The 25,941-nt window shown below is 40.4% G+C and overlaps 3 protein-coding genes across 4 annotated transcripts; 1 reads left to right on the forward strand and 2 right to left on the reverse strand.

Annotated features, from left to right (window-relative positions):
- Positions 1–734: 734 nt before the first annotated feature.
- On the reverse strand, positions 735–2,285 carry H1-6 (H1.6 linker histone, cluster member). Its single transcript, XM_047797024.1, has one exon. The coding sequence runs from the start codon at positions 1,792–1,794 to the stop codon at positions 1,156–1,158; it is 639 nt and encodes a 212-aa protein (XP_047652980.1). The 5' UTR covers positions 1,795–2,285; the 3' UTR covers positions 735–1,155.
- Positions 2,286–5,848: 3,563 nt separating this feature from the next.
- Positions 5,849–14,774, reverse strand: LOC125136309 (histone H2B type 1-C/E/F/G/I). 2 transcript variants are annotated; one of them, XR_007137151.1, is made up of 3 exons: positions 14,340–14,774; positions 8,796–8,862; positions 5,849–6,050 (listed from the first exon to the last, which is right to left on the reverse strand). XR_007137151.1 is itself a non-coding variant. In XM_047797032.1 (2 exons), the coding sequence occupies exon 1, from the start codon at positions 14,727–14,729 to the stop codon at positions 14,349–14,351; it is 381 nt and encodes a 126-aa protein (XP_047652988.1). In that variant the 5' UTR covers positions 14,730–14,774; the 3' UTR covers positions 5,849–6,050; positions 14,340–14,348. The 2 variants fall into 2 exon arrangements, 1 of the variants encoding a protein (XP_047652988.1); XM_047797032.1 differs by lacking the exon at positions 8,796–8,862.
- Positions 14,775–14,998: 224 nt separating this feature from the next.
- On the forward strand, positions 14,999–24,844 carry LOC125136303 (histone H2A type 1-C). Its single transcript, XM_047797025.1, has 2 exons — positions 14,999–15,593; positions 24,686–24,844. The coding sequence occupies exon 1, from the start codon at positions 15,067–15,069 to the stop codon at positions 15,457–15,459; it is 393 nt and encodes a 130-aa protein (XP_047652981.1). The 5' UTR covers positions 14,999–15,066; the 3' UTR covers positions 15,460–15,593; positions 24,686–24,844.
- The last annotated feature ends 1,097 nt before the right edge of the window (positions 24,845–25,941 follow it).

Below are 25,941 nucleotides of genomic sequence, written 5' to 3' on the forward strand. Positions count from 1 at the left end.
CTTATCCAAAGTACGGCTGTGGCTGATTCTATATAAAGCCATTTTATTTAGTCATTTTCCAAGTATAATGCAATTTTTCTTTAGCGACGTAAGTATACAAATGAATTCAGACAATGAAAGTGCTACAGTTAGAACATGTTTCTGTTTGAGACTGCATTACTTAGTTTTGTATTGGGCTTTGTTCGAAGTCACCCCAAATACCGAGGCCCAAAATAAGATTATAAATTTAGGATATTTAAGAATGCTAAGTCACTAAGTGAAAATAAGTTAATACTGTTTAAAGTGGGAAAAGATGCTTTAACTTGGACCCTAGTACAAGCGGATTTGGTGTCACTTCCATCACACCATCACATCACACCTCACACCATCACATCACTTGCCTCCAACGTCTCCATATTTATGGTTAACATTTTTCAGCCTGTGTAGCACAATCTTAAACTTATCACTGTCTTCATAAATTAATGATTTTTATTTTTCCCATTAGTTGTCTTCATAACTTTAGAATATTAGACTAATCTTATTAAAACAACCCGATTTTTAAGGTAACAATGCATGTACCATATATACACACGTATATAATCTGGTAACTACTTTCAAAGTAATGAACGGTATTTCAGTAAAATATCTAACACTTGCACAATCATTCATAAATCTTAAGATCCAGCAAGTGAAATTTTTACCATTAATCCAAATTCAGACACTTCGATTTCCATGTCCCTGTGAAGTCTGTGCACAGGGAATTCGGAAATTTTACTTTTATCTAGAATGACCCATTCAGGTACATACACGAGTAGCACAATTTGAAGAGAAAAAAAAACTAGTTAGGCACAGAGCTGACCTCCACGTCTTTCTAGATTTAAAATCTAGTACAGCATTTTCTTTCGAAGTATTTAGGAACTCACAAGAAGCCTGCCCTATTTTAAGATGTACAACCTTCCTGGATGTGGGCTATCTGCATAGCAAAGAATTTAAAGCTCTTCAGAAACTGTGTCTAACAAGAGATTATCTCACATCAACGAATTCGCCTAGCAAGTGACTTGGCTGACCAGACTTTCTTGCAGACTGACGGAAACTTCCAGTGTTACACCCTCTTAAGATCATTTGTGTGGCTCTTAAAAGAGCCTTTGGGTTCTACGAAAATTGGCCTCAGAAATTTTACTTCCTGTTTGTTGCTTTCCTAGGATTAGTTTTCTGCTGGGTTAATTTAGGATTCCCAGCCTTGGGCTTCGCTACTCTGGCCTTCGCTGGGCTTTTCCGTTGTTGTTTCACCTTGGCGTCTTTGGTCTTCCGGCCGCTCCTAGCAGCTTTCTGAGCGGCGGTTGTTCTCGACTTCTTGGCTCTCTTATTAGCCTTGGCGCTCTTTGGAGACTTGGAGTCTCTGGATAAGACCAGCTTCTTGGTCTTCGCAGAAGCTGGCTTTTTGACCTTGCCCTTTCTGGGCTCAGGAGCGGCTTTCTTGCTGAGTTTGAAAGAGCCTGATGCACCGGTGCCCCTGGTCTGCACCAGGATCCCCTTGCCCACCAGACTCTTGAGACCCAGCTTTATACGGCTATTGTTCTTCTCCACATCGTAGCCAGCGGCTGCCAAGGCCTTCTTCAACGCTGCCAGGGACATGCCAGCTCTCTCCTGAGAAACCGAAAGGGCCTCGGTTATCAACTTGGACACTGAAGCGCTAGGAGCCTTCCGATTTGTACCGGTCAAGCCAACCGGCTTCTTGCCCCGTTTCTTAGCTGGAGGTTTCTCCACGGAAGCAGGAACTGAATCGGCTGGAGCAGCAGGAGCTGTCTCGGCCATTATCACAGAGGAAAGTAGGTGGTACCACCCAACAAGAAGCGTAAAACGCTGCGGGGCTTCAGGGCCTTATATAGGGCAGGGCGCGCTGTGATTGGTGCATCACTGAGGCACCGCCCCCGCCCCTTGGGGGAGGAGCGTCTGTGTTTGTTTCATACCCAAAAATTGAATCCAGCAAAAATCTTCTGCTTGGAATCGCCCTGGTTTCACTGCAGATTAAACCGTAGAGATACAGATTTCAGATACCCTTTCATCTTTTAATGGAAAATGACTCTGCATGCCAATACTTTTCAATAAAGCTCTCAAACTTCAGCAAAATTCATAGAGAAGAACAAAACTTCTCATTTTCCTCGTAAATATAAAAGTAATTTTTAACCAGAGATTTATCTTATCTGTCTTGAGTGCTTTTCCAAATGGTTGGCTTCCAATCAGTGGAGAAAAGAAAGTATTCACGCTCTGATTTTTATTGAAAATTATTTAGGTATATGAGGGAAGTAACACATATCTTAGATGTCTCACTGAAGACTTAGAAGATGCTTTTAGAATTGCCTAAAAACTTTACAGCATGAACTTATTGGAGCAAACAATCTAATAAACAATGAGCTACAGACATGTGGGTTTCTTATGATTAAAAGTACTTCTCTCAGCGTTCCTGTTGTGGCACAGCGGAAACCAATCCGACTAGTAGCCATGACTATGCGGATTTGACCCCTAGCCTCGCTCAGTGGGTTTGGGATCCGGTGTTGCCTTGAGCTGTGGTATAGGTCACAGACACGGCTGGGTTTCCGCATTGTTGTGGCTGTGGTGTAGGCCAGCAGCTGTAGCTCCAATTCGACCCCTAGCCTGGGAACTTACATACGCCGCACACAGGTGCGGAACTAAAAAAAAAAAAGCATAGCTACTTCTCAATCCATACAGCTTAATAGAAGACTCTCAAGCATGGAGTAAGTAGCACAGGTCTCACACATGATATCTGCTAGTCAAAACCAGGTCCCCCTTGTGGCTGGCGTCCTCAACTGAGTTTTGCTTCTGGTTTTGTTAAACTTCATCCCTATGCCCGCCTCACCCCTTCGCCCTCCACCCTCAAAAACATACACAAGGAAAGAGACGCAATCCCTGCCCTTAGTTAATCATAAAATGTGAGGTAGGAAGCCTGGTCTGAAGAGCTCAGTGGAAACCACAGACCCAGACTTCTAATAGGACCTGGCTGGCAAGCTTGTCTGCAAAGCTATAGGAAAAAGTATATTAGAACAATGTCTAGGATGCTTCTCTGAGCTTGATCTAGGCCTCACTTGTCTGACAGGTATATGAGTTTCAAAGCTGGACCTTCCAGGAGGATCCTGAGGGGACAGTGTAGTGTAACAAGAGCCCAGGGTTTAGCAGAGGAAAATCCCACAAGGACTTTCTTGTGAAGATCCCCAAATGCCTATGTGAGAATTTTGGTAGGGTTCCACAGGCTGTGGAGACACTGGAGGCTTTTAAGGAGAGTTTCTGTATTTTTGTTGTAGTTGTCTTGTTGTCTTGTTGTTGTAGTTGCCTTGACTTTAGGTTTTTCGAGCAAACAATTATTGAGAAGAGCCTAATGTCAGAGGTTGGTAGTCTGTTATAATAGTCTCAGAAGAAAACAAGGGCTTCGCCTGAGGAGATAGGGAAAAGAGCAAGCCTATATTTGAAACACTTCTGACGTGGAAATCAGATAAGTGAGACTTTCAAACTTCTGATGCAAAGTGAGGTGGAAAAGTCTCTTTTCATTCTCTCAGTCTCATACACAACACACACACACACACACACACATTCACACATGCACATACATATCAGAAACAAAAAATTCTGAAAACAATACTCATTTAAGTGCATTCTGATGCATTTTAATCTAGTTTTTGGGTGTTTTGTTTTGTTTTGGTTTGTTTGCCTTTTTTTTTTTTTTTTTAAGGGCTGCACCCAAGGCATATGGAAGTTCCCAGACTAAGAGTCAAATCAGACCTACAGCCGCCAAACTATACCACAGCTCATGGCAATGCTGGATCCCTGACCCACTGAGCGAGGCCAGGGACTGAACTCACATCCTCGTGGATACCAGTCAAATTTGTTTCTGCTGCACCCAATGAGAACTCCTAGTTTATTTATTCATTTTTTTAAAATTCTGGTTGTGCATCGTGAGATTGATTTCACAGCCCACTAATGAATTGAGACCTTCGGTTTAAAAAATCTTTCTCCTTGGAGAAATATGTACTTGGTTTCTCTAATCCTCAGTGATCCCTGAGAGGTTGTGCCATTAAATATCAGGGGCTTAAGGATCATATTATAGAGTCGACTGAGCCTTATACTTACAGCTGGACAGGGCATATCCACCTGTTTATTCATGGCTATAAACCTAACAGAGAATTGGATAATTTTTAAAAATTCTCAGATTGCATAATAAGTCCAGAGGGGAAAAAACCACGATTCATATTTTGCATTATAAATCTAAGATACTGCAAAAACAAGGACACATCTATGTATACAGTATATATGTGCCAGTCATTATCCCAAGTGTGCTCCCTTTAAAAAATTAAAAAAAAATGTAGGAATTCATTTTATAAATGAGGAAATTGAGTCACAGAAAAGTCACAAAACTTGCCCAAGGTCTTAGAGCTAGGCAACAGAAGGCTGGGATTTGATGTCCAGAAGTCTGGCTTCAAAATGTTCTGCTTGGATCTGGGGTTGCTGTGGTGAAGATGGGCAGCTGAAGCTCTGATTCGACCCCTAGCCTGGGAACTTCCATATGCCAGGAGAGCAGCCCTAAAAAGACCAAAACAATTTAAAAAGGCTCAGCTTCTTCCATCTCATTCTGAGTCTGCTCAGGCTACTCAAACAAAATACTCTAGTCTGAGCAGCTGTAATAATAGAAATTTATTTCCTCACAGCTCTGGACATGGGAGGTTAGGGTACCAGAATCATCAGGTTCTCATGAGACCTTTTTTCTTTGCCTACAGATGGCTGCCTTTTTGCTATGTCCTTGTGTGACCTTTCCTCAGTGCCTACAAGCCAGGAGAGTGATGGTTTTCTTCCTCTTCTTATAAGGCCATGAATCCTATTGGATTAGGATAAGGACCCCACCTTTACGACCTCTTTAACCTAAATTACCTCCTAAAAGCCCTGTCTCCAAATATGGTCACACTGGGGGTTAGGGCTACAGCATATAAATTGGGGGTAAGAGGGGCATAAATCAATCCAGAGCAGATACTTTGCTCATGGAGTGGTTAGGAGGCTTATAAGAGACAATGTAGGTAAAAGTAGTTTTAGTTACACATAACTAAACACAGTTCATTACTCCAGCACAGTCCTGGGCAGAGGAGACCCCTGATAATATTTGTTTTTCTGTCTTAACCTAGGATACTACTTATTCTTTACAAAGTGCTTTCCCTGGAATGGTTGCAATCATGTCCATCATTTTGCAGCAGTTTATTTCTTATGGGGTCATGGTTAATAAAAACAGTAAAAAACTATCTTCACTCATAGCAAAAGAAATTACTTTTTTTTAATTTATCAGGTTAACAATGCTTTAAAAATATTCTCAGAGTGACTATTGTAAAACAGGAGTTTTCATATTATGGTGGAATTATAAATCAGCGCGGTCGTTCTGCATGGCAATTGGACGATGTACATATTAAGAGTCTCGAAAACTGTTTTTACCTTGTGACTTACTATTGCTACTTCTAGAAGTCTATCCTAAGGAAATAACATTTAAAAATGTTTAAACAAAGATTTATGTAAACATAAGTGTGATCTGTATGATTTACAATGCATGAAAATGAAACCCTAAATAGCCAGTAACAGATGACTAATTACATAAATAATATTTTCATTAAAAAAATGTATTTTCTAGGCATGTTACCTAGAAAGTTATTTACATGTATATATATATACAGCATGATACCTAAATTCATTTTATATGTGATATATATTTATTGTTGGTGTATTTCATATATATGTTCATAATCATATATATGTATCTTATATACATATAGAAAAGATACTAAGAATCATTTTATTATTCTGTTTTATATATTTCTCTTTTTACAAATTTCTACAATGAACATTTTTTTATACTTAAAATAAATGTGTTAGCCAAGTTCTTATTGATCCTTCCATGACTGTTAAAAATATTTTATCCTCTTCTAGGACCAGTCCTTTTTACTGACTTATTTGTGAGATGCAACAGTGTCCAGCAGTAAATGGAGGTGGGAAAATAGATTTCTGAAGTCCATTTGGTCCTCCTGTAAAAAGAGAAATTGATTGATTAATTCTCTTCTATAAGTCATCAAATATGATATTGTACTTGACTCTGAGGACAATAATAACAACGGTGATGGCTAATGTTCATTGGATGTTTGCTCTGTGCCAGGCAGTGCCCTAAGCACATTATAGATACCAATGCATTTAATCTTGTAACAACCTTCTGAGGGACCTATGATGGTCCCACCAGCTTTATAGATGAGGAAATTCAGGCTCAGAGATTGAGTTTCCCAGGTTGCACAGTTATTGGATGGCGATTCCTTATAGTATACCCCTGCCCTATAGCATTTGAGTTTACTTGTGCACCCCAAAATAAAAGATGAGTATGATCTAGTCAGTGTCCTGTAACTTTTATTTGAGTTAAATCTTATAGGGTGAGTAAGAATTTTCCAGGTGAGGAAAAAGTATTAGGCATTTCACGATATATTTCACAAAGGAGATACAGTGACGGAGGCAAGGTGATTAGGGGTGAGCCTTGTGGAACTGCCTGTGAAGGATGAGGATACATATATTTAATGGCCACACCAAGCCAAGGATTGAATCTGAGCCACAGCTGCAACCTGCACCAGATCTTTTAACCCTGTGTACTGTGTGGGTTCAAATCTTGGCTTCTGCAGCAACCCAAGCTGCTGCAGTCAGATTCTTAACCCAGTGAACCAATGGGAACACCAAAATGGGCACATTTTAGTCTTCAATAGTTTTATATTCTGTCCTACAGCTGACTTTGGGCCGATTATAGTGGGGGGAGGGAAGTGGGGAAAAAAGTAAAGGAAAATGAAAGAAGGGAGAAGAGGAGGAGAAGAGGAAAAAAAGGTTTGTTCTTATTGCTTTTGAAGGCTTTTTGTTGTTGTTGTTTGGTTTGTTTTTTAAACTGTCGGAGAACTTGATTTGGTCAGAAGGCAGTGAAGGGGTCAAGGTTTTACCCCAGTAATGCCTCTACTAAGTGCATTGGTCTCCTCATGGAAAGAGACAAGCACCATCATTTCTGTTCCTGCATCCCTCTGAGCCTGAAGCTGGGAGATCTAATACCAAGGATAGCTTTTTCTATTAAGTACTAGACAAATTTCTCATTGGATGATAAGCTATGTAACCCCCTTTTTTTTGTCTTTTTTTAGGGCCCACCCAAGACATGAACAAGCTAGGGGTCCAATCGGGGCTATAGCTGCTGGCATACATCACAGCCACAGTAATACCAGATCCGAGCCTCATCTGTGTCAGCTCACTGGAATGCTGGATCCTAAACCCACTGAACAAGGCCAGGGATTGAACCCACATCCTCATGGATGCTAGTAGGGTTTGTTAACCGCTGAGCCACAATAGGAACTCCTGCTATGTAAGTCTTTAAATGGGTCAAACAAAAGCTCACTTTTCTCCCTCAGAACTGAGGAGGGACAGTAAGAATGTAGCTGAGCCTCCAAATTTACTCTTTTTCCTAATTTATAATTAACCCATCATACCTGAAAATAGGTCAAGCTGATTTTAAGAGTCCAAAGAATTTAGTCAGAGCCTAGAATGTCTTGCAGGCAAAGGTCACAGGCAGCTGTGTATCTGGCCTAATTTATTTTTATGCTTAGTCATCCAGGATTGCACAGGGTAAAAGTCCAGAAGAGCTAATTAATCTTTAATACCTTCTTAATTTAGTAGTGCTGGGACTCCCTGGCAAAGCTGAACCTACACATCCTTTCAAATCTGGAAGATTCAAGACAAATGATAGCTATCATTCTCTATGTCCTTAGGTATATGCCTAGAGCACTAAGGATGAGTAGGGGAAAAAAATGGATTTTCTTTCAACCTGTTGGGTCAAGATAATTGCAATGCAAATCTGTTGGCAATCTTTCCATATCACTTGTGAAATTCCTACCATTTAGGAAAGACCAGCTCCTACCAAGGTTTTCAGTCATAAGCTGCCTTAGGTCCCTTTAAGGTATAAAGAAGATTATAAATGAAACATGTCAAACATCACACAAAAACTGAGCACCTTCTATGTGCCAGGCACTCTTCAAAGTGTGTTCTATGCCTTAAAGATCATTGATATTCCCAAATATCTGGAAGATTGGTGCTATTACCATCATCTTCAAGATATAGCAGAGGCACAGAAAGATGAATGACTTGGCTCAGTCTTACAATAGTTGGCAAGCTGGGAGTCAAACTTGGGATTTATCTCCAGAGGCTACACTTTTTTCATCAAGGAGCAATGCTAGGCAGCCATTTTAATGGCATGAGAACATTTCTAGGACAAGTATTTTAAATTTGCTACTTCACTTAGTCCTCACCCCATCTTCATGAGTAGGTAATTATTACCATCCCACAGGTTCAGAGAGGTAGGTCTGTCAAATGGCAACTCAAAGACGCTTAGTTAATTATTCGCAGCACATTGTTTACTTGTGTGTAAGGTATGCCAAGCAATAGATTTATTTCATCCAGCAAAGTCAAAAAACTTATGTAACAAAAGGAGGGAAACAAATGCCAGGAGACTACCTAGGAATAGGATATCATGTTTGTTCATTATTTTGTGTAGAATAGAATTCAAGGTGAACATTCCGTTCTTACATAGAACAATGAGGACTTTGAAAGAAAACAATTGGTGATCCTCTAGAAACTCAAGCTTGGCCATGAATCATGTATGACAGGTCACCTCTGTGAAATATAGTCCACTGACCCTCAATCAGCATTTCCATCTTAGGTAGGTCATATTTCACTTCTAGCATCAGAATCTCTCAACTTACCCACTTCAGTCAAGACTCTTATAAAGGCATAATGGCTTTTAGTCTCTTCTTTATAACATTTAGTCATCTGTGCATTAGACAGAGAAGGACAAAAAAGTTATGAGGGCAATCACAAATACAATAACGAGATATTTGAAATCTGTATTACCTCCAAGGACTTAATTGGACATGTCTTAATAAGATCAGGTCTCAAAGATCATCTTGATGGATTTAAGTTAAATAAATGTTTTCTTCATAATTAGAGTTTTAATTTTAGTGGGAGCCATATTCAGAAATAAACTGTATAGCACATATTCTTTCGTTCAGGAAATTTTAGTCAAAACAGAAACAACTAGGCTTTGAGGATTTTTTTTTTCCCTAATACTTGGGAAGACCAAATCTGAAATCTAACCATTGGAAAGACTGATAATGGAGAAAAGGACAAAAGAGAGTAGCAAAACAGGAAGGAGAAAGCTGCGCATTCTAGATCTCCTTTTTTAGAGTGATATTTAAAACACAACATAGAGTGATAGTAGCCAGCACTTTGAGGTGCCACATGTCAATGAATGAAATCTTGACAAGGCACAACAATTAATTAAAAATCCCATTTGAATCCTTAATTTTTCTCTTCCTTGGAGTGTTTTTTGTTTCTTTGTTTTCAAACCAAACCTAGTAAACGTTACGTGCATCTGTTTAGATATATGCAAAGAAAATCAGATATTTATATGATAAATTATTACCATGGTAAATTCAAAGCCTTTAACCGCAGCTCTATAATATATTTACCTCATCAGTATACATAAGACAATACATATTTAATTGAATTTACTACATTAATGAACAGTATTAACTTCCTAATTAATAAACAGACCAGGAGCTCCCATCGTGGCTCAGGGGTTAACAAATCCAACTAGGAACCATGAGGTTTCGGGTTCAATTCCTGGCCTCGCTCAGTGGGTAAAGGATCCAGTGTCGCTGTGTCTGTGGTGTAGGCCAGTGGCTACAACTCCGATTTGACCCCTAGCCTGGGAACCTCCATATGCAGCAGGTGCAGCCCTAGAAAAGATAAAATAAATAAGTAAATAAATAAATAAACAGACCAAACAACCATTATTTGTGTACATATTTGGTTTTCTCTGTAGCTATCATACTCGGTAGAGTAAGAGCTGTTTGTGTAAACAACAGCCCTTAAAAAAAGCAGGCGATTGAGTTCCCTCACAGGCATAAGGAAACTGGGAGGCCATGCAAAACCTGACTGGTCCTCTGGGACCACATGTACAATTGACATTTCCCTTTTACGAATTTAATCAAAAACAAGCATATCTATTTCCATTTTCCCCAGGCATCTACGTATTTTCTAACCTGTTACTCTATGGTCATTCTTAACTGTGTACAAAATAAAAGACTTGCATAGATCTAATGATTGTTACTGGTATGTATTTTGTACCCTTCAATTTAGAAAGTGATCAGGTATGCAAAGATTAGGCATTTATTTACTCAATTATTCACCTAATTTCTTTAAGTTATCCATAGACTTTGAATTCGGTATTTAAACTGACACATTGAGCCCTTGTGATTTGTAACATTATAAAAATTAATTCCATTTTATGAGTTCCCTGATGACTCATTGGGTTAAGGATTTGGCATTGTCACTGCTGTGGCACTGGTTACTGCTGTGGCCTGGGTTCAGTTCCTGGCCCAAGAACTTCCAAAAGTAAGGCCAAAAACAAATAAATAAAATTTTAAAATAAAATAAAAAAAGAATCCCAGAGTCCCTACTTGGCGCAGCAGAAACGAATCTGACCAGGAACCACGAGGTTGTGGGTTTGATCCCTAGCCTTGCTCAGTGGGTTAAGGATCCGGCCTTGCAGTGAGCTGTGGTGTAGGTCGCAGATGGGACTCTGATCTGGCGTTGCTGTGGCTGTGGCGTAGGCCAGCAGCAACAGCTCCGATTAGACCCCTAGCCTGGGAACCTCCATTTGCCGCGGGTGCAGCCCTAAAACAAACAAAAAAAACGAACAAAATTCCTTTTTTAAAATTATGTTATTTACATTATCACCATCTTGTAATAATTTAGTACAATGTGTAATTTGTGTAATGTAAAATTTTAAGTAAAGTGGTTAACTGATCTAATCGGTATATTGAGTTGAAGAAATTAAGTAAATTTAAATTAGGCTTTTTGTTTAAGAGAAAATAACCCCTGTATTTGAGTAAACTAGAATATTTTACAAACATTATTTTTATAACAATATTATGACAGTAATAAAGAAAATGGAGTGTGGAGTTCCCGTTGTGGTGCAGTGGAAACAAATCCGACTAGGAACCATGAGTTTTCGGGTTTGATCCCTGGCATCCCTCAGTGGGTTAAGGATCCGGCCTTGCTGTGAGCTGTGGTGTAGGTCGCAGACAGGGCTCTGATCTGGCATTGCTGTGGCTGTGGCGTAGGCCAGCAGCAACAGCTCCGATTAGACCCCTAGCCTGGGAACCTCCTTGTGCTGTGGGTGCAGCCCTAAAAAGACAAAAGACAAAAAAAAAATAAAAGGAGTAGAGCCATTTTGTAAAGCAAAATTGTTAAGTTATCAAATTCATCCAAAAATTATCTTAATTAGAAATATGTGATTTTTTTTTTTTTTTAGGGCCACAGCAGCATCTGGAAGTTCCCGGACTAGGAGTAGAATCAGACCTACAGCCACTGGCCTAAGTCACAGCCACAGCAATGCCTGATCCCAGCTGCATGTGCAACCCATACTTCAGCTCAAACAATGCTGGATCCTTTAACCCACTGAACAAGGCCAGGGATAGAACCTGCATCTTCACAGATACTAGTCAGGTTGGTTTCCACTGAGCCACAAAGGGAACTCAAAAATGTGTGATTTTTTTTCCAACGAATGTATTAAATTTATTAATATTTAACCATGTATTAAAATGTTTAAGCTGTTAAAACATGGAGTAGTCTTGTTTCTTATCTTGTAAGCTGTTACCTAAGACCACTATATAAATTCAGTTAAACTTTCTTTTTTTGTCTTAGTTACAACTTAAAGAAGTAGCACATTTAAAGGATCAGGAGAAATTTGATTTTGCTCTTATTTTAAATTGATGTGATTTTTCATCTTAGGTAAGCTATTTAAAATTCTAAGTTTACATGATAATATTTTAATTTCCCGCCGAGGTAGATCATTTGCTCAAAATTACTTGTATTCATAAAGCAGAAAATATTCTCAATCATCGTATAAATTGGAGGGGCTTATTGTGAAACTGGAACAGCATTTAAAGGTATTTAATTTAAAAACAAAGCCAGAGATTTAAGTGATGATCAGTTAAAGAAACAAAAGGGATTAAGACCAGAGATCCCTCAGGGAACATCATTACTGCAAATATGAGTAAATTCTCTGATACCCTTTTAAGTTTGGTAGGAAATTCTAATTTTCAGTGCCATAACCTCACGAATAACTCATTAGGGTTTATAAACTATTAAATGTTTATTTATAAAGGTATTAGTAGCCCTCTTTTTTTTTTCCTTGTTCAATAGTTCTATTTATAATGACATGTTTCTTCTTTCCAACCCAAAGAGCCTGAAGGGACAGTAGTTTTTTGGAATTATTGAAGCATAAACTTTAAATGCTTCAGCCAATTGCATGCTGGAGTTTCCATTTCCTTGTTTTCTTTCTTGTCTCCAGTTAAGTCTAACATTTAAAAAGTTTTGGCAGTTACTTTAATTTCTCATTATCTTTGGAGCAGGACTGTTATTTTTACAGATACTGACAATTATTTGGATTCATATAGAGTAATCCCCAAAACAGAGTTTTGAAAGGAGGAAATAAACTTTGATTTTTAGTTAAATGAACCCACAGTACATAGACACAAAAAGCCAGAGTAGATTCCCTCAAAGGCCAGAAGGAAAAACACCAAATTCCTGACCCTGTGTTCTCAAATGCCAGAGCATATCAGAATTCTTAGACAAATACAAACAACCCAAAAAATTAGCAAGAAACCAAGTTCCAAATACCCTGTCCTCTAACATCAACTAATCACTTAATGATCTGACCTAAAACCATTAATGTGTATCCAATCAACTGAGTACAGTCTAAGAACCAACATAAGAAACAAACTTAGGCAAAAAATAAATTTTAGTTTGCAAGAGTCAAGGGAAGATGAACAGAAAACTCAGTAGCCAGGGCTGGCCAAGTTCCTGAACTTCTTTTGATTACTGTGGTAGGAGTCAGGTAAACAATGTCTTGGTGGAATCTTCAAAAAATAAATGGTCAAGGAATTAATGATTAGCCAGCCTGCTCTTGTACTGAAGAGAAATCAAGCAACAGAACTGCTTCATCTAATAGAGACAAACCAGAATTTATTTATAAGGAAAAAAGGGAAGAGGAGAAAACAAACCAATCAACTTGCAGTCGTTCTGGGAATAGTGAATCTGTTTGGACATTTATGGTGTAAACAGATTGGCAGTGAGGAGACATTTGTCTGACTTGGGACAATTAAGTCCTTGGGCAGGCTAACTAGGGGCAGAGAAGAAAAATCTGTTTTAGTTGTTTAAGGACTTGGGGAATCTTAAAATGTGGCTGATCTCCTGTGACAAGCATCTGTCATTGTCCTATATATTTGCACTTCTGCCTTAATTGGGCCAGGGCTGCCCCTCATTTCTCAGGTAACTTCCAGGTTAGACAGCCAATGATGGTGAAGCCCTGCTCAAATTGTCTGTCTAGCACCAGACAGGCCTCAGTATTTTTCCAAGATGTCAAAAGAAAACAGCACATTTAAGATCACCGGGTCTTTATGTTAAGCAATCTAAATGATATGCTATCTTACCCCAAATCCTAGGAAAAAAACACCAAAACAAATGAAAAAGCCTTGTTCTCTTTGTAGCCAATTTTACCTCCTGTATTGTCCCACTTTTTTACAAAAAAAAAAGCAAATTTTACTCCTAGGTTCTGAAAATGTGTTCTAGACTTACAAAATAAAATGGAAAATGTGTTCCACTCACCTTAAAATCTTCCCTTAGAGCAAAAATGACCAAGTGCTTAAGGGAATGCGGAATTTCTCAGGAACCATCTCCCCCCGCCCAGGACTGCCAGGTAAGGGAAGTTTCTCTATTAGACACTTTGTATTGCCAAGTTCCACAGCGCCCCTGCTCTCTTCCCGCCTAGTTTCCCGAACTTACAGGAAGCTTTTGTCAAATTGCAAGCGTCCCTAAAGCATTCAATTCTGACTGCACTGGTTACACAAGGCACCAGAAACCTAAGCAGGTTTTTCATGTTCCAATCACCCCAGACCAACTGCAGCACACTGATCACTGCAACCCACAAAATAGAGTGGACATTACACTTGGGGGCTAAGCCCTAACGCAGAAAACAGTGGTTAACACTTTGGCACGACCGTGTCAACAACACAGCAGCGGTTTTAGTTGTGTAACACCTTACACCCAATAACAAAATTACAAATAATTCTACCACTCACGCAATCACACAAAACCAAGTGTTAGAAATTGCAGCTCTCTTTGTGGACATGTGGGTGGCTCTGAAAAGAGCCTTTGGGGGTAAGTGTAAAGATGCTTACTTGGCAAGTTTATTTGGAGCTGGTATACTTGGTGACAGCCTTGGTGCCCTCAGACACGGCGTGCTTGGCCAGCTCCCCTGGAAGCAATAAGCGCACGGCCGTCTGGATCTCCCGGGACGTGATGGTCGAGCGCTTGTTGTAATGCGCCAGCCGCGAGGCCTCGCCGGCGATGCGCTCGAAAATGTCGTTGACAAACGAGTTCATGATGCCCATGGCTTTGGACGAGATGCCGGTGTCCGGGTGGACCTGCTTCAGCACCTTGTACACGTACACCGAATAGCTCTCCTTGCGGCTGCGCTTTCGCTTCTTACCGTCCTTTTTCTGGGCTTTGGTGACCGCCTTCTTGGAGCCCTTCTTCGGAGCGGGAGCGGACTTCGCTGGCTCAGGCATTTTAAAACCTGAAAAAAAACCCAAGATCAAAATGAAAGCAGGAAGCGGATTTCTGGTACTTATAGGGCCTTTATGCTAATGAGGGATACAGAGCGTGTCTTAGTTAATTGGAAGAAAAACAGCAAGGCTGTCATCTATGGGCAGAACTATGCAAATGAGGGATGGAAATAAAGCTTTTCTATTGGCTACTTGACTGTGTCTGGTTAATAGCCAATCAGGCAACAGAATTTACTCCCCAGGAAATGCCTATAAAAGCGGCTGTTTCTTACCTAGTTGTAGACTTGGTCTTGCATAACGACTGGTCTTGTCTTGATTATTTTCTTTTTATTTCTTTGCGATGTCAGGACGTGGCAAACAAGGAGGAAAGGCTCGGGCCAAGGCCAAGTCTCGTTCCTCGCGCGCCGGACTCCAGTTCCCGGTGGGCAGAGTGCACCGCCTGCTTCGCAAAGGCAACTACGCCGAGCGGGTGGGCGCTGGCGCTCCGGTGTATCTGGCGGCGGTGTTGGAGTATCTGACAGCTGAGATCCTGGAGTTGGCTGGCAACGCGGCTCGCGATAACAAGAAGACCCGCATTATCCCGCGCCACCTGCAGCTGGCCATCCGCAACGACGAAGAGCTCAATAAGCTACTGGGCCGCGTGACCATCGCTCAGGGCGGCGTCCTGCCCAACATCCAGGCCGTGCTGCTGCCCAAGAAGACCGAGAGCCACCACAAGGCCAAGGGCAAGTGATTAATTAGACCAGTACCAGAGTTTCCGGAAGTGCTTTCAAACCCAAAGGCTCTTTTCAGAGCCCCCCACTATTTCAAAAAAAAAAAGAGCTAGTGACATTATAGATGAAAGGGGAAAGAAAAAGCGAAGCGAAGGTAAGTTAATTTTTACCGGAGCTGGGACAATAAAAACTTTTAGGTTTTTAGAAAAAGTTCGAGATGTTAATAGAAAGTGTGCCTTTGCAGGAAATCTAATGATAAGCCAAGTTGCTACGTATTTAAGATAGTCGCGTGATGTTTTGATCAGTAACTTGTGTGGCTTACCTGCAGAGGTATTTGGTGGTTCCTATAAACTTGAGTAGCAAACTGGTTCGTGAGGGCAAAGGCCAAGTAAAGTGACCAGGCTCTCTGGCGCCTCATCCTAAACTGCAAGCAATTAGACTTCTAATCCTGCAAGGAAGTTAAACTCACACGATGTGTGCTAACCTTCAAAGTACTATCTGGAACCAGAGCATTAAAAGGGCATCTGAATATTGCCTGGAGTTAAGGTGGTAGAACAGACTGAATCTAGATTAGAATTGTGCTTTCTCCATTTGCAAATTGAGATTTGGGGCCAATTTCTAACCTGGTAACAGTCTTGTATGTAAATTGGGGGTAAAGTGATGGTGTTTTCACTGATTTTTTTTTTTTTTTCCCTGACAAACCACCTAATGTCCCTAGCCTAGATCAGTGCCTGACAGTCAGCAAACTAAAATTGACTTTGTATAACGTGCTCAAGACCCTAGGTTCTGAATGCAGTGGAAAAGGGATTAGAATAGGGTGACAGGCCTCCCCAAAACAGTTAACTAGAAGGGATCTGGTAAATTAGCCAACCCAAACCAAAAGCGTCAATCTGGGTCTGTGCAAAAATCCTTAGGATCCTATTTTCCAGGGTTCAGTATCCAAGTGTTTCTTCTGGATGACGGTACTTGGATGGGGAATGATTAAGGAGGCTAAGTCAGCCAAAGAGTGGGACCTGAACCACCTAGGTAGACACACTCATTCGAATACTCCTGGAGCTTCAATGAAGCATTTTGCATGGAGTCATTCTTTGGAGCATTCAAATTCCAGTGTGCAAGGAGAGATAATCTAAACAAGCTGATTCCCCTGGATGTGCCTTCCTCTTTCTAATGTTAGCACAGATATCCCATAGTCTTGAGGTAGCCCCCATCCTTCTTTTCAACTCCTGTGTTACCCCTCCATCACCACCAAACCCCGGCCCCCCTCCCCTCACCCCCCTGAAACTACCTGTCAAAGAACTGACTACAGTGAGTGTTGGGTGAAGGCAACATGGTAGAAGAAGTGATTACCTTAATGTTCATATGTTACAATTTCCAGAGGTTTTAACTGATAGCTGGACCAAAAATCACGGCATTTCAGGTAGGAGCCCTCAGGACCAGGTTTTCTGCCCAGCATTTCTTGTATGTTGGAGAACTTGGATCCTTACATTGGAATTGCTTTATATAAGCCTTGGAATAGTTTTCATTGACTTGCCAGGTTGGCTGTGAACCCAGCTCCAACACTCAACTAGGTGTGTGACCTTAGCTTTAGGTGCTCAACATCTCCCTGTGTCCATTTCTTCCCATATGCCTGCCTTTGTCTTGTGATGGAAAAAGTGGGCTCAGCAGCATGGGTTCTGAAATAAGAACCTAGGGTGCTAAAAGGAACGGCCAACATTTACCAAGCACTAACATATGTCATGCGTGCAGCATGTTAATCTAGCCAGTCTTGGAAATAAATAATGTCTTATTTTTATTTATTTATTTATTTTATATTTCTTTTTAGGGCAGCGCCCGTGGCATATAGAGTTTCCCAGGCTAGGGATCTAATCAGAGCTACAGCTGCCAGCCTACACCACAGCCGAAGCAACACCAGATCCAAGCCAAGTCTGCAAACTACTCCATAGCTCACGGCAACGCTGGATTCTTAACCCACTGAGTGAGGCCAGGGATCGAACAAGCAACCTCACAGTTCCTAGTCGGATTTGTTTCTGCTGCACCACAACGGAACTCCCCTATCTCAGTTTTAAAGATGAGGAAACAGGAAAAGAGCATAAACAACTTGTGCAATTCCCAAGGTCAGGAAGCCAGTACTTCTAACCACTGGCTATAACCAACTGCTCCCTAAGAGATTGTCAGAATAATGAAACAAGTAAAAATTCAATACATAATGGGCTTACCTTTGCCCACATACCAGAATATTAGTAATTGTGTCATAAATTCTGCAAAAAAATTTAAGAAGTGGTCTCTCTGAAATCTACGTAGAGGAAGATAAATCTTGACAGTATATCAGTCACACATTTATGTGTTAGCCAATGTGCTTTAGATTTAGTATGTGACAAGCAAAACGGGACAAATGGGGAGATGGTTTGGTAAGGAGCCATAGGACTTGATAAACTTATTGTGCTGAGTGAAGAAAAGAGTTAAGACTTGAATTTGAATTCTCTTGCCTGGGCTCCAAAAATAAAACTGTGACTACTTAAGAGTGTGATACAATGTGTTAAATTTGTTTATCAAGACCTCCTTAAGGTCAAGGCTCCATCTTGTTAAAGTGTTGATAGTCAGGATACACCTTAGCATGTAAGAAGCACTTGGTAATTGGACGTTGAGTAAATGTTGAGCTGAGTCAGTGGCTGGGCCATCAGGAAGCACTTTGTTCTAGCAGGTCAGTTTATTTCCAGAGGAGACATTAATTATATACCAGACTAACAGGCTTCTAATAACATCTTCTCTTACCAGTAACAAATCCCGTCAGAAAATCCATTTTGCTTTGGCAACTTATTTGGGGAGCTTCCGAGAAACACAGCAGGTGCCATTTGACCAGCTCTTACCTAAGAGGTACTTTTAAGAGGCTGTTCCCCAAGCAGAGAACATTTCTCGGAGCTCTGGCCTAGCTTTCCCCTCTCCAATATTGTTCTTTGCTGCTTACTTTGAAATGTCACTGTTTATATCCAAAAGCTCTAGTTACCATTTGGGAAAATTCTCTAGTGGGCAATAAACTCTCAGTAGCTTTTAGTTGGTTTCCAGCCATTGAGTAGGTCTTGATCTACCATCCTCAAAGGTCCTGGAGGGGCCTATTTATAGAGGGACAAGTTGATTGGAATGGTAAACCCAGGCCTTCTAATTACTGAAGACACCTGGGCACCAGGGAAAATAGGTTATCTCAGGGATTTATTGAGATGTGAGGCTGAGACAGATTCATTATTCAAGTACATAGACCATTCTAAACAATACAGATCAGTTTGACACAATATCACCAATTATAAAATCCCCTTTAAAATATCCAAATAATCTATGCAGCAATATCCTTTCCTTTACTCCATCCATCTATCATCCATTCACTTTTCTTTTCTTTCTTTTTTTTTTTTTTTTTTTGGCCAAGCCTACAGTATGCGGAAGTTCCCCAGGCCAGGAATCAAACCCAAGACAGAGCAACAACCCAAGCTGCTGCAGTGACAACACCAGATCCTTAACCCACTGTGCCAAAAGGATCTTCACTTCCTATTTTTCAAATGTAGCATTTGAACTCTTTTTTACAAGTATATAAGTTTTATAATCTTTTTTTTTAAATATATGTACTTTAAGGTTAGAAGTAGATTACCTTCAAAGAACTTATCAGTTAATCCTAAATTATAATTATAAATATAAATATTCCTGTAAAGTATAATGCACATGGATTATTAAATACATTAGGAACTTAATCGAGGATTCTCCATACATACTAAAATTAAGAATAAGGGCTCATATGTAGACCCAGAATTCTTTTGCTCTATTTTATTTTAATAACTCACCCAAGAAATAGCAACAACAACAACAACAACAACAACAACAACAACAAAAGACAAAAAAAAAAAAAAACAGTGGGTTAACGATCCGGCGTTGCCGTGAGCTGTGGTGTAGGTTGCAGACGCGGCTCGGATCCCGCGTTGCTGTGGCTCTGGCGTGGGCCGGTGGCTATAGCTCCGATTCAACCCCTAGTCTGGGAACCTCCATATGCCACGGGAGCGGCCCAAGAAATAGCAACAACAACAACAACAAAGACAAAAAAATAACTCAATACTGTACCAAAGTAGGACTAGCATTATCAAGAGAATTACCAAAAAGCAGCTGTAATGTACATTTACACCAGAAAACGCTATCATTAGTAAGTAGACAAATCTCTAGGAAAATACTAAGTATAACCATTATAACACCAAAAGAATTTGGAATGTGACATGTATACTTTAAAATAAAATGAATTCTCTGACATACTAATGTAGTCATATTAAAAATATCAGAACTTCATTGGATTTAATCACATCACAGTTGTTTGAGTTGTAGGATGGGCAAGGAAATAGAACCAACATCACTTAAGACTTAGGACTTCGGATGTTTCTTATAGTTGAGGTTCTTTCTGAAAGAAGCACGGGTACTATGCCTCAGGGTCTCTATTATCTGTTACTTGACTGCCAGCAGGAGCTTAAACTTTAACCACATTCCTCACTCTCAGAGCACCAGGCAGTGGCAGCTAAGCATGTCCATTTCTTTCTGGACTCAGTGAGCCAGAGCTGAAAGTACAGGGCTTGACTTTACACCATGATAGATTGTCCTTGTATTAAAAATCTGCCCAAAATGGCCAGACCAGGAGTTCCTGTTGTGGCTCAGTGGAAATGAATCCAACTAGGATCCATGGGGACACAGGTTTGATCTCTGGCCTCACTCAGTGGGTTAAGGTTCAGGTATTGCCTTGAGCTGTGGTGTAGGTCGCAAATGCCGACTCACATCCTGCGTTGCTGTGTCTGTGGTGTAGGCAGGCAGCTGTAGCTCTGATTAGACCCCTAGCCTGGGAAACTCCATGTGCTGCAGGTTCGGCTCTAAAAAGACAAAAAAAAGGCCAGACCATCATGTGCTCAAAATTTTAGAACCTTGGAGCTTGGTATTATCCCCTATTCACTGTCTGTCTCTTTGATGATTTTATCAGTGCTGTGGTTTCAAAGGCTATATACATGCCATATTTTTTTTTTTTTTTTTGGCCAGAGATGCAGCATATGAAAGTTGCCAGGCTCGGGGTTGAACGGGGGCTACATTTGACAGCCTCTGCAACAGCCAGCAGTACCAGATCCAAGCTGCATCTTCGAGCTACGCCATAGCTCATGGCAATACCAGATCCTTAAGCCACTGAGCAGGGCCAGGGGTGGAATCCGCATCCTCATGGATACTGGTTGGGTTCATCACCACTGTGCCACAATGGGAATTCCTATATGCAATAAACTTCTAATTGTACATCTCTGGCCTTGAGCTCATCCCTGAGATACAAAGGTGTGCAAACAAGTTTCTACCTTGGAACCCAAAAGGTCTCTCAACCTAAATACAGTCAAGATACAAGAGTTAAATGATGCTCCCTAAGGTTATTATTCCCACCAATCCTCCCCAGCTAAGTCAATGACATTACTGTAAATCCATGTCTTCACACAAAAATTCCAGGAGTGAGCCACACCTCACTTTCCTTCATCTCCACACATCCAAACTATATCTGTCATGTCACCTATACCTTTAATACGTATCTTAATTTATTCACCATGCTCTTTACCATGACCTGAGGGGTCACCCATGATCATCTCTGGCCTCTGCCCAGTTCCCTCACTTCATCTCCATCTCTCTGTCCAGCTACACTGGTCTCTTTTCCCATCTGTGAGGACCTTTGCAGCTTCAAGACATTTGTACATCCTCTGCAGTGTCTGTCCTCTATTTTTCCTCCGATAAGCTCATTCTCAGCTCTTCCTCAGTCAGGCCAATCTGAAATAGACCCACCCAGATGGATTAAAGATCCAAATATCAAATAACAATACTAGATGAAATTTTAAGGAACACTTTGTATGACGTTAGTTTTCTATGTGTGTGTCTTTTTTTTTTTTTTTTGGTCTTTTTGCCTTTCTAGGGCCGCTTCCTGCGGCATATGGAGGTTCCCAGGCTAGGGGTCGAATCAGAGCTGTAGCCACTGGCCTACACCAGAGCCACAGCAACGCAGGACCCGAGCCGCGTCTGCAACCTACACCACAGCTCACAGCAACGCCGGATCCTTAATCCATTGAGCAAGGCCAGGGATCGAACCTAAAACATCATGGTTCCCAGTTGGATTCATTAATCACTGCACCACGAGGGGAACTCTTCTATGTGTGTGTGTTTTTTTGTTTTTTGGGAGTTTTTCTTTGTTTTTTGGGGGTTTTTTTTTTGTTTTTTGTTTTTTGTTTTTTGCTTTTTTAGGACCACGTTTGAAGCATATGGAAGTTCCCAAGCTAGGGGTCAAATTGCAGCAACAGCTGCTGGTCTACACCCACAGCAAAATGGGATCCAAAATGTGTCTGTGACCTATACCACAGCTCACAGCAATGCTAGGTCCTTACACTACTAAGCAAGACCAGGGATTGAACCCAAATCCTCATGGATATTTGTGGGATTTTTTTACCCGCTGAGCCACAGTGGGAACTCCACTATGTGTATGTCTTGAGGGGGAAGTGTAAGTGTCATTATTAAGCAGCACAGGAAAGACAAATGCCATATAGGAAGGGGGACATAAACCACATAGGCCAAAAATAAATTTACCATAGAGTATCTAACAAAGAGTGAATTGTCATGAAGGATTTGCAAAACATTATTCACAAAAGGTTAATGGCTTTAATTTACATGGAAGACCAACAGACTGCTAGGAAGAGGGAAACAATAACAGAAAAATACTAAAGAGGATATTTTATACCTTTTATTAGATTCAAATAGATAATACATATGAACAAACAAAACATGTACAATAGTTCACCTTCCTAGAAGTTAGTTTGTGCATATGACAGGAAAAAAGAAATAGCATTTCTCACCTACAGATGGACAACTACTAAAATCAACAATACTTAGGATACTGAGGATGAAGAAGGATTGCCACAGTTGCACAATCTTTTAAGAAAATTTCCTGGCAAAATATGTTAAAATTTATTAATAAACTCTTGACCTTTTGCAAAGCAAAGTAGTATTAAATAAATAAATAAAGAGAAAAAAATAGGAAGTAAGGAAGAGAATGTCTTTACCATCTAAAAATAAAAGCTCCATTATATGAGATTATATAAGGAGAGATTGTTAACCTGTATAAACATCTATGTGTAAAATGTTAAAAGAAGACTTAGGAGTTCCCATTGTGGCTTAATGGGTTAAGGACTCAATGTTGTCTCTAGGAGGATGCAGTTCATCCCTGGCTTAGCCCAGTGGGTTAAGGATCCTGCATTCTGGCAATTTGCCACATAGGCAGCAGATAAGGCTCAGATCCAGTGTTGCAGTGTAGATGGCAGCTGCAGCTCCAATTCAACCCCAGCCCTAGAACTTCCATATGCCACAGGTGAGGCCTTAAAAAAGAAAAGAAAGGAAAAAAAAAAAAAAGAGTGGGTGGGGGTATGCACCTAGGAATTCCCTGGTGGCAGAGAAAGTTAAGGATCTGGTATTATCATTGATATGACACAGGTTCGACCCCTAGCCCTGGAAATTTCACTTGCCACCAAAAAACAAAAACAAAAACAAACAAACAAACAAAAAAACTGTTAACTTTGTAACAAAGTATAAAATTAAAATAGAAAGGTAACCTCCTTTTGCTCACTTCTCACTCCAAGTTACTTTGTAGTAATCATTCTGTTTAGATTCTTTAAATCTGTCTAAGATTTTATTTATCAGATCCCTTGTTGTTTGCCTCTCTCTATTAAACTCTCTACTCCATGAGGTGGGACCTGTTCTGTCTACACAATGTGACATTTCAGCATCTAACAGAAGGCCTAGGACTCAACTCTCTGGTGAATGAACCAAGAAATGCCTACTGTAGTCCAGAAAGCATATGGTTATCTACATATCTGTATAAAAGTGTCTGGCCACTAACCATTGTTAATACATTGCCTATTGTCCTGCACAGCTACCGGGAGTGCGGTGAAATTTGGAAGTACCATGTGTCCATTTGTTTTCCACACTCTACCTTTCTAGACCAACCTCGCCAAACTTAATGTCTCCTGATAATCCTCAGTGGCCTAGGAAGTCCTATTTCCTTCAAGAGCCTCTTCTCTGCCAGCAGATAACATGCATTAAAAAAATCCCCTTTAATACCCTCCTGGGTCTGGGGTTACTAAATGTTTGCTTAGAATAATGGAAACAAAAGTGTCACACAGCTGGTGCGTGTGACCAAATCCATGCTGTTTCATCCACTTACAATGCATGCTCTGCACAGAAAGCCACTTTGCTGCCCTTTTACATTCTAATGCAGGGATTACCCAGTTAACATGATCATTACAGGGTGACTCTGTTGAAAAATTCTATCATGTGTCTCCATACCCTGGCATGTCACAGCCTCCCCGGATAGTAGATCTTCAGTAAATACTCAGAATGAATATGCAGAATTAATGTGTTGGCAACAAAACTTACATCTGCACAGAAATGAAATAAGCACTAAGCTGCAGGGATTTGTGAGTTTATTCCTGGGTGATGGACCTTTTTTAGTCACCACTTGGTTTCAAATTCCAGTTGCTAAATGTGGAGGGAGATACATGAGTAGTTCTTAAGCCACTCTGTCCAATATAGGCCACTGGCCACATGTGACATTTTAAATTTAAATAATATTAAATTAAAAAGTCATTCGTTATGCTAACCAATTTCAAGTTGCTGGTGGCTTCTGCATTGGACAGCAGAGATAGAGACCATGTCTTTCAGTGTAGAATGTTCCACCAGCAGCACCAGGCTAGGCACTTCTTCTCCCTCTGGGCTAACATATTCAAGTGCACTAAACCAGCTCCAGGTAGCATCTGAAGATACAGTTGCCAGAGAAAATATAGGAAGTTCAATTCAATTTGAATTTCAGGTAAGCAATGAATAATTGCTTTAGTATAAGTTTCCCCCCAATATATTGCTTGAGACACACTATACTACAACAAAAATTGTTCTCTATCTGAAATTCAGATTTAACTAGACATCTTATATCTTTATTGGCCAAATCTGCAACCCTATCTAAAGAGTGAAATTAGATCACCTTTCCTAGAGACAGGGTCCTCTTACCGTGAGTAGTTTTTAATGTGAATAAATGAAAGGGGCTGATACCAGAAAGAAGCAGACACTTTATGAGGAAACAGGTTTGTCAGTTTTTCTGCATGTGTTGAGTATGGCTAAGAAAGAAGCTCCCAAATACATTTACGTTGGTTTCTTCTCGTGCCTTAGGTTTCAAAACCTGCTGACTCCAAAGAGATGTGTGGATCCAGAGCATCCCGTCAAATTCATCAATTCTCAGAAATAAATGCATTGGCACCGGTGTTCTGACGTCATTGACTGATCCTGCACCTGCAAAATTTTCCCTATTAAAAACTTTCTCTGGGTTTCTTTCTTTGTGTGTACTGTGTATTTTGGGGATAAGGAGAGTAAAAGGGGAGGGGTGGGAAGTACTATTTCGGAGAAGCTCTCTTTAGTACAAAATGTACTTTCTTGAGTAAGTAACACATCAGAGAGTTCAATCCAACCCAAATAACAAGGTATATACTGAGAATCTAGCTTCTTGGCTGGATTACTCCACTGCTACCTCGATAACACAGTTTTTCTGGTGTGGCTGCCCTCTGTTAGTTCATGCTGATGTGAGTCAAGAATGAAAGCATGCAGAGTTCCCATGGTGGAGCAGCAGTTAACGAACCCCACTAGTATCCAGGCAGACAAGGGTTTGATCCCTGCCCTTGCTAAGTGGGTTGAGGATCTGGCATTGCTATGAGCTGTGGTGTAGTTTGAAGATGCTGTGCAGATCTGGTATTGCTGTGGCTGTGGCATAGGCCAGCAGCTACTCTCTGATTTGACCTCTAGCCTGGGAACTTCCACGTGCCATGGGTGTGACCCTAAAAAGACCCAAAAAATATAAATAAATGCATGTTTTATCTCCCTGGACCCTAACTTTCATTCTTAAAAGATAGTAGACATATACACTTGCTGTTGTCTATAAAGATATATCTTGGAAAGCTTTCCATATGTGAACATGAAGGATTCACATATGGAGCTATCACAGTTTATATAGCTGTCCCCTGTTGGTAGACACAGAAAACAACAAACCCTGAGTTATAGCAAAATGGAAATTGTTCTAATACACTACTGGGATGGTGGAAAATGAATAGAAATTCAAGTCATTCTTGGGTTGGTCTCAGGGTTTTCTCCTTAAAAACTGTGGCCTTAGCCAACTTAATAGGGCTTTTTTGTTTGGTTGGTTAGTTTTTGGTTTGGGGATTTTTTTTCCAACATCACCCATGGCATATGGAAGTTCCTGAACCACGGATTGAATCTGAGACTAACTGGCACCTCCAAAGAGAAAAGCAGGATCATTAACCCACTGTGCCACAATAGGAACTACCCCAAATTAATCATTTTGAACCTCAGTTTCTTAATCTGTAAAATGGAGGTAATACATACCTTCAGTAACTATGAGAATGAAAAAAAAATTG

This window comes from Phacochoerus africanus, chromosome 9, assembly GCF_016906955.1.
Source record: "Phacochoerus africanus isolate WHEZ1 chromosome 9, ROS_Pafr_v1, whole genome shotgun sequence".
Classification (NCBI taxonomy): Eukaryota; Metazoa; Chordata; class Mammalia; order Artiodactyla; family Suidae; genus Phacochoerus; species Phacochoerus africanus.